The 13,011-nt window shown below is 50.1% G+C and overlaps 1 protein-coding gene across 1 annotated transcript in view; it reads right to left on the bottom strand.

The window, feature by feature from the left end:
- The window catches only part of CEP72 (centrosomal protein 72), a 32,265-nt gene that overhangs the window by 11,557 nt on the left and 7,697 nt on the right, over nucleotides 1–13,011 (bottom strand). Inside the window, 5 exon segments of the mRNA XM_060145955.1 lie at nucleotides 1,086–1,217; nucleotides 1,541–1,698; nucleotides 3,534–3,656; nucleotides 5,005–5,168; nucleotides 12,519–12,639. Of these exon segments, the coding sequence (XP_060001938.1) occupies nucleotides 1,086–1,217; nucleotides 1,541–1,698; nucleotides 3,534–3,656; nucleotides 5,005–5,168; nucleotides 12,519–12,639 (698 nt within the window).

The following is a 13,011-nucleotide window of genomic DNA, read 5'->3' as shown; positions in this document are numbered from 1 at the left end:
CCCACTTTCTGAGCGCCTAGGGAACAATTCCTGGGTCCGGGGATTTGGGGAGTAAATGCCAGCAGTGCCAGAGCTGGCGACGAGCCCCGCCGCCCTTCACAGCCCGGCGCTCCCCACTGTTACACAGATAAAGGGCTTTCCTCCTCGAGGCCGTCTGGAACAGCCAGCGAGACCCTGCAGGGAGGGTGGGAGCGACCTGGGCCACTTGAGCCGGGACAGCCCTTCACTCCTGGCATCACTGAGCACCCACGGGAGCCCCAGGAGCACCGGGAAACACATGCCCGCAGAGGGGACACTGCTCTGCCCGAGGTCACACCAAGGGCGGGGTGGCCGTCTCCGGGGACCAGTTGGCGTGGGAACACTGAGGCCGGCTGCTGGTCCCAAAGAGCCGAGGCAGAGAGCACCTGTGGGCATCAGCACACATACCTCCGCCGGGAGCTGCACCTGGACGCTCAGCCACAGGCGTGGGTGATGGAGCCGCGGTCCCCAGCGTGGTCAGGCTTCTGCCTTCCACCCGGCAGAAGGGTCGTGCCCTCTCCAAGAGGACAATCTCACCACAGGGTCAGAGTGCTCAGAGGAGGGGGCCCCGCAGGCAGCGGCCCTCCTGCAAGGTCCCAACCCCACAGCAAGGGCCAGCCCGTCAGGTGAGGCTCCGCCCGGGGTGACACCCATCTGGGGACAGGCAAGGCCCAAGCACATTCCCAACTCAAGCAAGTCCTCGTTTTCCTTCCTTCACTCAATCCAGTGAGAGACTAAAGAGGCGAACAGACAGTGGCCAGACGAGCTGTGAAAGCAGAGCTCGGCCCCGCGGCCTGCGGCTGGAAGCCACCCACCACCTACAACGGGCCCAGCGTCCCTGATTCTATGTCTCCAGCTCAGGACCAACCACAGGGGGCCAGGCGCTCCCCTCACCAACCTCGTGGGACGCCCCCTTCCAGCCCCAGCCCCCGGCCTTCCCGGGCCGCAGCCCCTGTCAGGGCACCTGCGCCCCTTCTCCGCTGGGACGCTCTCCCCCCGCGCCCGCCTGGGAGTGACGTGGCAGGGCCAGCCCCCTGCCCCGTGAGCCCGGAGGGCAAGCCACCCACTGTCTGCTGGGTGGTCTTCACTCGTGCCCCAAACTTTGAGAATGTCTCCATCTCCAGTTGGGCCAGTGACAAGGGCGACGAAGCACCGTCCACAACCGCTCTGGGTGACTCTGGGCGACTCTGGGCGAGAACCTGCATTCCCAAACGAGGACGTGTCTTCGGAGAGCCAAAGGACGCACGTCCAGGACCCCCGCTCCCGAGGGCGCCGCGGGTGGCTCCAGCCAGCGGGACGAGGAGGCCGCGTAAGCCAGCGCCCCCGGGAGGACACTTCCACCTCAAGGCCCTTTGCACCACGGGGAGAGGCGAGCAGCCTGGGAGCGCGCTTCTAAGAGAACGGGGCGGTGACAGCGCCGCGGAGCAGTTCACCTAAGAGCTGCGCTCACCTCGGGGTCGTGTTAGCGCTGAGGAAGGAAGACGCGGCCTGACAGAGGACGGCGGCCCCATGGCCTCCACACCTGGCTCAGCTCACGCACGCTGTGCGGCCTCTGCTGCTCGGGCCCCCAGGCCGCCGAGCGGGAACAGGGCCCCAGCTCCGGCCCTCCTCCAAGCAGCTCAGACACTCCTGGTCTGCAGGGGCCCGGAGCATCCTGCCACGCACCCTTCGCTTCCTGTGCTTTTTCGAGCAGGCAAAAGGGATTTAACCCCTTTTGCGTCAATAAACTTGTCTTCTGAGAAGGAGGGGCTGAGCCAGGGTGGGGTCCGTGGGGTCTGCAACAGAGAAGGGGGCAGAGCCCTCACCACCAGGCGCCCTGGGCTCAGGGGCCGGCACTGCAAGTTAAACAGCTGTGTGCACATGCATGCGTGTGTGTGCGTGTGAGCGTGTGTGCAGGCATGTGTGTGCCTGTGTACGGATGCACGCGCACACGCAAATACGGAAAATCCACCAAAGAGTAACAGAACTGAAGTAGTAACTTTAACAAATGAATCGACTGATTACTGTATGTCCTCTCACCAGAACTATACATAACAAAGATGAGTCAAGTGGGTAACAACTTAAGATCTGGAAGTTACAGTGGATTTAACAACTTGTTCCTACCGGAGACACTGTCGACGCGTCGGATCTAAGACCCTCCCTCCCCAGCCGCTGAGCCACTTCCCGGGCACCTCGGGGCCCAGCACCCCACAGCCCAGGGCCCTCCTCCCAGGGCAGGCTCTCCTCTTGAGGCCCCTCAGCCTGACCGCCCTGGACCCTCCTGCACGTGGACTCTGCAGGCACCCAGGCTCAAATCTGCCCCACAAGGCTGCCCTCTGGCCAGGCCTCCCCTCAGGGCTCCGTGAACAGGGCCACACCCAGGGCGTCCCCAGCAAGTGCTCGTGACCTGAGCGGACGGACACCACTGTCATCTGGCGGCCCAAGCCAGAGACCACCCGGACAGCCCTCCCCCGCAGTTCCCTGTCCATCAGCATACGTCACCAAGTCCACCCAACCAGCACCAGCTGGCCACCTCTGCCCCTTGCTGGGACTGGTCTGCCGTATCCACTCAGACAGACCCACTGCCCGCCCCCCACAACTCAAATGCCCACCAGCCACTCCATGCCGTCCCCTGCCCCCAGCCCGGGGACCTGGCCTCCCCCCACCATGCGGCACTGCGCTCCCTCACCTTGACCTGCAACCTGTGCTCTTCTGTCCCCCACCTCCAGCCCAGGGCCTCCACACGAGCCCACACCCACACAGCACAGCTGAGCCTGGCCACCAGGGGCCAGCAGAGCAAGCCACACTGGGACCGGGGGCCGGCCCACAGAAGCACGGTCTGAATGCTTCAAAACCCTCCAGGACGTAGACGATGGGAGGACACAGAAACACTTCCAGCTCACAGGCGCCTAAGACACGACACTAAGATACGCCACGTGCGCCAGACAGGATCCGGGACCCGAACACGCATCCACACATCCCCACACACACATACATGTGTAGATGCGTGTGTAGGGACACACGTATGAGGTCTCAGGACGTGGAGTAAATGCGGCTGGTGCCTCGATGCCACGGCCTGCTCTGCAGTGGCCACGGGGCACTGGGCAGCCACCATCACGACCCACCAAAGTCCCCACGAGCTCACCTGCACGAGCCTCAGGCAGGGGCTAGGTTCGCTCACACTGGGACGTTTCTGACGCCTTTTCCATATTCGTGCAAACAACACTCAATTAACTTATTTAATTTCCCTTGTCTTTCATTTTTTAAACTGTAACAGTAGCCACTGTCATAACTGGGCCCATGTATGTATCCGGAAGAAACTGTGTGTGAGTGAGAGTGTGTACTCACAGACCAGGAACCTAAACCACAGGTGTTCTACAAGTGTCAACTTCCATTCATAGAGAAGATTCTTTCCTAAGACACCTTAGGGAGTCGCGCGCACACACAATGAAGAGGAACGAGGGCAAGCAGTGGGGCCGGGGCCGCCTGGACGAGGGGCAAAGCGCCGCGGGGGTGGGGGGGGCTCGCCACGCCACCAGCCCTGCATCCTCGGCTCCGCCCAGCCCCGCTGGAGCTGCCCCTCCGCTTCTCGGGGCCCTTCCTCCGGGGGTCCCCACGCTGCTGCTGTGCTAACTCAGGACTCAATAGGTGCCGCGACTCTGCTGCATTAAAAAACATTTTAAAAGCTCTATTTCAGGCTCCCAACAGTGTACCGTATCTGTCAAGTATACTCCTTCCGTGGGGTGAACGGGAAAAGAAGGCCGAGTGGATAACACACACCAGCCCACCCTGCTGGGAACCTGCAGCGGTCACCGCCCACAGCGCCCCAGGGGAGGGTGACCCAGCCGCACTCAGGAGAAACCGTTCGGCCGAGGAATCCAGACAGACACGACAGTCAACAGAACCCAGAGGCTCCGGCCCACTGAATTAGCAAGGCCCACTCGGCCAGGTTATTAAATGAAGAGAAGGACAGTCTTCTCAACAAATGGCACAACTGGACATACGTGGGGGGCAGGCGGGCAGCCTGGCCCACTACCTCACGCCACCCCCCAAAATTCACTCAAGAGAGCGGCTCTCAGACCTAAGCACTGACCCCCAGCACGTGGACCGGTCCGTGGGAGGAACCCTCCACAAGCAGGGGCAGCACACCGAAAAGCACGACCACGAAGGGAAACACGATGAACGGGATTTCACTGAAATAACACTGCTCTCGGGAGCACTGCTTAGAAAACAACAGGCAAGCCACAGGGTGGGCAGGAACTTGCAGTACTATACCTGAGAAAGGGCTTGTGTTCAAACACCATGAAGAAGTCTTATGCCTCAAACCCAAGAAAAGAAAAGGGGAGCAGACAGGAAGAGAAACGCCACAGAAGACGTGAGCCCATGGAGCGGCTGTGGTGACTTGTTTTCAGGAGATGCTAATTAAAACCAACAAGAGATACCACCATACACCCAGGACGGGAGCCAGCGTTAGAGACTGACAGTCCCAGGAGCTGATGGGGACGCCAAGGCAGAGGTGGTCCTGCAGCAGGGAAGCCCCAGCCCGCCGCGTCTTCATGGAAAGCTCTTAGGAACCCACAACTTAGAAGCAGCAGCAATGGAGCTGAAGCTCACACACACGTCCTGGCGGAAGAGCCCCAGCAAAGGGCATGAAGTTCACGTGCGCGTTCTCACCAACGTGCAGCTGGAGCCGGGAGTCCCCTCGTGGCCGGCAGGGACTCACTCCCTCCAGCACAGGACGCTTCCTCTCTGTCTGCTTAGACATCCCACTTCTCCCCTATCCCTGTAACTGATCTGAGGAGGGACCTGATATAAACAGCCCTGCAACATGACTACATCCACCTCAAATACACTGACTTCTCCTTTTGTAATTCCATGATCCAAATTACCGATATTTACAAGTGCACAAGATTTCATGAAGATTCTGCATTTAAAGGTAAGTTCTCTAAGAAGGCATCAACCTCCCAGAAAGGCTGCAAGGGCTGGCCCTCTCCCTGGAGCAGCAGCCTACCTTGGAGCGCGGGAAGCTGGCCTCTTGCTCCTGCTGGCTGGAACTCGTGCTCCCAGGAGGGCTGCTCAAGCCCCACCCACACTCGGCAATGAGGTTCAGGGCCGCCTCATCATCCGCGTCCATGACAAGCACTTCTTGGCCGAGGGGGCAGCTCACTTGGCTCCGGAGTGATGCAGTCTGCAAAGAAAAGCAAACCCAGTGCTGTGCTGCAGCCCACAGAGCACTCCAGCCGTACAGACCCCGGGAGGGAGACGCCTATACCGCGAGCACGGCCACAAGGTCTCCGAGGAGGAGGAGCTGGTGTCTCTACCACAGTGAAGCTGGAGCGGCTCAGCCAGGACAGCTGGTCGCCACACCAGGATTCATTCAAGGACAGAAGTCCCAAGAAGCTCCCCTGTGCTAGGATCTCCTAGCACGTCCACAGTGCCATACGTGCGATCAAGAAAGTTCAAGGAGGACTCCCCTGGGGATCAGTGGCGAAGACTCCCTGCTCCCAATGCAGGGGCGAGGGTTCGATCCCTGGTCAGGGAACTAGATTCCCCCATGCAAAGTAGCGCGGCCAAAAAACAAACCAACAAAAAAGCAAGTTCAAGGATGTGGTGTTCCGACTTTCTATTTTCACATGAAGTGAAAACATTTCCCTACCAACTGAAATGTGAGGTTTTGGAATAGGACGTCCCTCCATACAGAGGTACATACCTCATTTCCAACAAAGGCAGCTTAAGAAATCACTCTTCAAAATAGAACTCAATCACATACTATGAATATTGATTTTATGATACCTTATCATACTTTGAGAGATCAATGAATGATATTCCTTATTTTCTCATACTGAAGGTGTTCCAGATCCCTGCAGAAAGAAGGGGACTTGGTTCTCCTTCGGGGTCTGACCACAGAAACCTGACAGTGGACACATGCAGCCTCTCTGGGTATCCACTGTCACCTCTGGATAATAGGACATTGCACCAGATCACCTAAACTCTGTGGTAGCTTAGTCTTCGGATAATCAAGGACAGGTAAACTGCAAAGCACTGCTGAAAGAAATTAAAGATGAGATAAATAAATGGAAACACACCCCACGTTCACTGATCGGAAGACTTAACACTGTTAAAATGTCAATACTACCCAAAGCAATCTACAGAATCAGTGCAATCCTATCAAAATCCCAATGACGTTTTTTGCAGAAACAGAAAAACCCATCCTAAAATGCGTCTGGAATCTCAAGGGACTCCAAATAGCCAAAACAACATTGAAAAAGAGAAGCATCAGAGCTAGACTCAGATATGGCAGAAATGCTGGATGAAATCAGACTCCGATTTAAAACAACTATGAGTAACAATGCTAAAAGATCGAATGGAAAAAAAGAGACATGAACGAACGGATGGGAATGTAAACAGAGAGATGGAAATTCTAAGAAAGAAGCAAACAGAAGCGTTAGAGTCAAAAACACTGTAACAGAAAAGAACACCTCTGATGAGCTCTAGACTGGGCATGGCTGAGGAAAGGATCTCGCAACTTGAGAATATATCAATAGAAACCTCCAGAACTGAAAAGCGAAGATTAAAGAAGACTGAAAAAAAAACAGAACAGAATACCCAAGAATCGTGGGACAACTACAAAAGGTGTAACATACACATCTGAGAATACCAGAAGGAGGAGAGGGGAACCAAAAAAATATTTGAAGATGACTTAAAATTTCCTTAAATTAATGTCAGACACCAAATCACAGAACCAGGAAGTTCAGAGAACAGTGGCAGAGTAAATGCCAAAAAAATTACAGCGAGGAATATATTCTACTGGAGAAAACCTAAGACAAAGAAAAAAATCTTGAAATAGGCCAGAGGGAAAAACCATGCAAGCAAAAATAGTGAAAGACTCAGTATGGAGACAAAAAAACTACCAACCTAGACTTCTGTATCCTGCAAAATTATCCTTCAAAAGTGAAGGAGAGGGCTTCCCTGGTGGCGCAGTGCTTGAGAGTCCGCCTGCCAATGCAGGGGACGCGGGTTCGTGCCCCGGTCCAGGAAGATCCCACATGCCGCGGAGCAGCTGGGACCGTGAGCCATGGCCACTGAGCCTGCACGTCCGGAGCCTGTGCTCCACAACGGGAGAGGCCACAACAGTGAGAGGCCTGCGTACCGCAAAAAAAAAAAAAAAAAAAAAAAGTGAAGGAGAAATAAAGACTTTCTCAGATAAATAAAAACTGAGGGAATTTGTTGCCAGTAGACCTGCCTGGTAAGAAACATTAAAAGAAGTTCTTTAGAGAGAAAGAGAATGACACAGGTCAGAAACTCAAATCAGAGAAGGAATAAGTGAAGGCAGAATAAAAACTTCTATTTTTCTTACAATCTAACAGGCAACAGTTTGTTTGAGATAATAGCAACAATGTACTCAATACGTTATGCTCAGGTATTACACGCAGGGTTATAGTTTGGGTATAAATGAAATGAATGACAGCAATGATACAAGGGACAGGAGGGAGGAATTAGGAATATTTTGTTATTATAAGGTACTTGCACGACCTGTGAAGTGGTATAGTGTCTGAAAGTGGTCTTGGAGTACTTGTCAATGTACATAGGCAGACCCTGGAGATATTGAGGGTTCAGCTCTAGACCACCACAATAAAGCAAATATTGCAATAAAACAAGTCACACCATTTTCTTGGTTTCCCAGTGCATCTAAAAGTTATGTTTCCACTGTACTGTAGTCTATTAAGTGAGCAATAGCATTATGTTAACAAACGATGTACATACCTTAATTTAAAAATGTTTTATTGCTAAAAAATGCTCACCATCATCTGAGCCTGCAGCAAGTCATACCAGCAACATCAGAGATCACTGATCACAGATCACCACAATATAAAAAGATGAAAAAGCGTGAAATATTGCAGGAATTACCAAAATGCGACACAGAGACATGAAGTGAGCGAATACCACTGGAAGAACAGCACCAAGAGATTTGCCTGACGCGGGGCTGCCACAACCCGCAGCCTGTAAAAACACGATATCCGCAAAGCACAATAAAGCAAAGCGCAAAAAGCGAGGTCTGCCTGTCCTGTGCACTCCAGAGCAGCCACTAAAAGTGAAAGCATAACTGACATGGCAAGGAAAGAAATGGAATCATAAAGTGATCATTTAAAATCACAAAAGCAAGGAAGCGATCAGAAGGGCAACAAGTAGAAACAGCAAACATGCAGCTATTAATCCAACTGTATCAATAACCACTTTAAACATCAATGGTCTAAATGTACCAAGTGAAAGGCAGAGATTGTCAGCGTGGATCAAAATAAAAGGCCCAACTACATGTTACCTAAAGAAACCCACTTTAAATATAAAGACACATAGATTAAAAGTAAATGGATAGAGAAAAACAGACCATGCTGACACCAATCAAAAGAAAGCAGAAGTAGCTACACTACTTTCAGACAGAGCTGACTTCGGAGCAGGGAGAGTGATCTGGGATAAAGAGGGGCATGACGTGAGGACAACTGGCCGGTTCTCCAAGAAGACATAACAGCCCCTGACGTGTCTGCGCCTAATAAGACAGCATCAGACTATGTGGTGCAAAAACTGATAGAACTCAAGGAGAAATGGATGGATCCACTTCAACACCTCTCCTTCAGAAAGGGGTAGGTCCAGCAGTCAGAAACTCACTAAGGACACAGCTGAACTCAGCAGCACGCATCACCTGGATGCAGTGACATCTACCTCATCCAAACAACAGGATACACATTCCCCCCAAGCTCACATGGAACATTCACCAAGACAGAGTCGTTCTGGGCCCTAAAACACACTTTTACATACTTAAAAGAAAACAAATCCTATGATATTTGTTCTCAGGACACAGTGGAATTAAACTAGTAATAAAATAAATAACAGAAAGATAACTGGGAAATCTCAAAAAACTTGGAGATTAAACAACGTATTTCCAAATAACACAAGTCAAAGAAATCTCAGAAGTACTTTGAACTAAAATATTTCAAAATAAAAATATTTTGAACTAAATTAAAAAGAAAATACATCTTATCAAAATTTGTGGGATGCAGTGAAAGCAATGCGTACAAGGAAATTTGTAACACTGAATGTATATATTAGAACTAAGTAAGCTCCGAAATCAATAATCTAAGCTTCTAGCTTAGGAAACTAAGAAAATAACAAATTAAATCCAAAGCAGGAGGAAGAAAAGAAATAATAAAAATTAGGGCAAAAATCAATGAAACTGAAAACGGGGAAAAAATAAAAATCAACCAATCCAAAAGCTAGTTCTTTAAAAAGATCAACAAAATGGAAAAACCTCTATGCCACCAGGTTACCTAAGGAAAAAATGACGCAAATTACTCATATCAGAATTAAAAGAAGGAGCACAGCAGGAACTGTTCCATGGACAACAAGAAGATAACAGAGGAACACTATGACACTCTATGCCCACAAATGTGATAACCTAGATGAAATGGAATGGTTCCTGGAAAGACACAATCTACCAAAACCGACACCAGGAAAAATGGATAATCTGAACAGACTGGTATTTATTACAGACTTGAATCAATAATTGATAGCCTCCTAAAACACCAGGTCCAGATGGGTTCATTGGTGAATTTAAGGAAGAAATTATACCAATTCTCTACAATCTTTTCCATAAGACAGAAGCAGAAACAGAGAGAATACACCCTAACTCATTCTATGAGGACAGCATTATCTTAATACCAGAACCAGCAAAGACAATACAAGGAAACTATAGACCAGTTATCTCCCATGAACACGAATGCAAAAATCCCCAACAAAGTATCAGCAAATTGAGTCCACACCACAGCCAAGTGGGATTTACTCCAGGTATGCATAGCTGGTTCAATACTTGAAAAAAATCAATGTAATCCATCACATCAACGGGCTCAAGAAGAAAAGTCATTATGACCATATCAATAGATGCAGAAAAAGCATTTGACAAAATCCAATACCCATTCATGATAAAAGTGGTCAGTAAACTAGGAATCAAAGGGAACCTCCTCGACCTGATAAAGAACACCTATGAAAGCCCACAGCTAACAGCACACCTGGTGGTGAGAAACCAGCTGCTATCCTGCTGAGATCAGGAACAAGGCAAGGATGTCCCCTCTACCCACGGCTTTTTAACATTGTACAGGAAGTCCAAGCTAACACAATAAGACAAGAAAAGGAAATAAAAGGTATACAGATTGGGAAGGAAGATATAAAAGTATCTTTGTTCACAGATGACATACCAACCATCTATGTAGAAAATCTCAAAGAATCGACCAAAAAACAAACAAAAACTCCAGGAACTAATAAGTGACTATAGCAAGATTGTAAAATTCAAGATGTACGGGTCACATTGTGTCCCCTAAAAAAGAGATGCCAAAGTCCCAACACCTCATACTTCAGAATGCGACCTTATTTGGAAATAGGGTCTTTACAGAGGTAATCGAGTTAAAATGAGGAAATTATGGGGAGCCCTAACCAATACGACTGGTGTCCTCATAAAAAGGGGAAATTTGGACACAGGACAGGCAAGCACAATGTGGAGTTCTGTGAAAAGTCACAGAGAGAAGACAGCCATAGGAAGAAAAGGATTGGAGGGAGGCATCTACAAGCCAAGGAACACTGACGATTGCCAGCAAAGTACCCGGAGCTGGAGTCATAGAATGGATTCTCTCCCAGAGCCTCCAGAAGGAAGCAACCCTGCCAACACCTTGATTTCAGACTTGTAGCCTAAGAACTGTAAGACTGTAAGTTTCTGTTATTTTAAGCCACCCTGTTCGTGGTACTTTGTCACCATCAGCTGTACACAAGTCAAATACCTGCAATGAACAACTGGAATTTGAAATTAAAAAACCTAAACTAGCCTCAAAAGAACAACATGCTAAGGTATAAATCTAACAAAATATGTACAACATCTATATCAGGAAAATCACCAACCTCTGATAAATGAAATCAAAGAAGAACTGAATAAATGGAGAGATATTCCACGTTCATGGATAAGACTCAATAGTGTCAAGATGTCAGTTTCTTCCCAACTCAATCTGCAATTCAATGCAATCCCAATCAAAATCCCAGCAAGGTAGTTTGTGGATATTGACAAACTAATTCTAAAATTTATACGGAAAGGAAAAAGACCCAGAACTGGCAACTCAATATTAAAGGAGGCCAAAGTCAGAGGACTGACACCACGTGACTCACAAAACTCAGGCAAATGTGGATGGGGCTAGAAAGCTCTGTGGGGTCTCTTTCATAAGAGAACACCAATTCCATTCATGAGGGCTCCACCTTCAGGACCTAATCACCTCTCGTGGGCCCTATCTCCTAAACCCATCATGCTGGGGGTTAGGATTTCAGCATACGAATCTGGGGTACACAATACACAGACCATTCCGCAGGGTCCACGTGCAGCTGTCTACCCAGCAAGTAGTCTGATCTGAAATAGGGAAGTGAGGGGAGGGGAGCTCCAAGGGAGGCATCTGAGGGAAGAGGAGATTCTAGAGACTTGAAACTGATCTTAGAACAGAAGTTGGCCAAGTATGGCCCACAGGTCAAATCTGACCCACTGCCTGTGTTTGTAAATAAAGTTTTATTGGAACACAATCATTAGTTTATGTATCACCTATAGCTGCTTTCATACTACAAAGGCAGGGTTTAGAAACTGAAGCACAGATCATATGGTCCACAGAGCTGAAAATATTCTCCCCAGCCCTTTACAAATAAAGTCGGCCGACCTCTACATTAGAGAAATTTACAGATGAGCTAAGGCATACAATGCAAGAGAAAGAAAACTATTAAAAGCCTCAAACAAATCAAAATGGTGTACAAGAAGGAGTATATAATCCTCGTACATCACAAGCAAGGTAAACACCACTGACTGACTTCTACCCTTTAGAATCAACCACACACATGAAGACTGTATGCTTTCAGAGCACATTTGAACACTACCCACCCTGACAATCTAAAGTTAGACATAAAGATGCAGACGGCAGGAGCTGGGAGGTGGTGAGAAGCCGGGCACAGGCTCCCACAGCCCAGCCAAAGCAGAGTGGGAGCCCTGGTCACAGAGCACTGAAAGAGAACGCGGGAAGGAGCAGAGCCAAGCACTAACACCACCAGGGTGGGGAGAGGAGGCTCCGGCAGCTGTCAGATCTGCTCAAAGTGCTCACATCCAGAAATAGCCAAGATCTGCGTTGTTCAGAGATCAGAAAGTAACTGAAACAGAACCTGGAAGCAGAAACAATTACAGAAGGGAAAGAGGCTGCCTCTGAGGAGCGGGCCAGGAGTAGAGAGAAAGGACTGCTGCCTCTCACCGCAGGTCTTTTGTGCCACGTATTTTACATCCATCACTTTAATAACCATTTTAAATATTTTTAAAAATACCATATAGAAAATGTGGACGACAGGAAGAGAGGCTGTCCCACAGTCTCCTTGATCCCCAGCTGGTATCCAGCGTTTTTCCCCACGCTCCCCTGGATGTCTGTCCTCTAGGTGGCAATCAGCACTTTAGTTAATACCACTCCTGTTCATACCTTTCGACTCTGAAAACGGCTGGGAAGCTCTGCTTTGAGTCCAGCGATTCCTCCGAAGCCAAATGCAGCCGGGATGCTCTCCGCTCACTCTCCCTCACAGGGCGGTCATCTAGGGAGGAGATGCCGCAGAGGAACTAGCAGGCCACGAGGCAGGTGGCAGGGCCCAAAACCAAACCCCGCGGTGTGCCTGCCGGCCTCCCCTCAGGACTAAAGGTGCCCCCTCACCCAGCCAGCCACACATGGCGTGCGTGTGACCAGGACTGCCATCCCTTGTTCTGGGGACCTTCCCTCCCCTTAGGGCTGACCCCACCACGGCATCCCCCAGATCACTGGGCAGACCCAGGAAAGCAAGGCTGGGCTCCGGGGGCTACATCTGGTTTCCCAGCAATGCTGAGCACTGATTCCCAGAGGGCCGGCAGCTCGCACCAGGCTTGCACCTCAGATGCCCCGGAGGCAGGAAAGGAAACACACACGCAAGTTC

Source organism: Lagenorhynchus albirostris, chromosome 3 (assembly GCF_949774975.1).
Source record: "Lagenorhynchus albirostris chromosome 3, mLagAlb1.1, whole genome shotgun sequence".
NCBI lineage: Eukaryota > Metazoa > Chordata > Mammalia > Artiodactyla > Delphinidae > Lagenorhynchus > Lagenorhynchus albirostris.
Note: the sequence above shows the minus strand (reverse complement) of the source record. Positions and strands in the feature narration are given on the sequence as shown.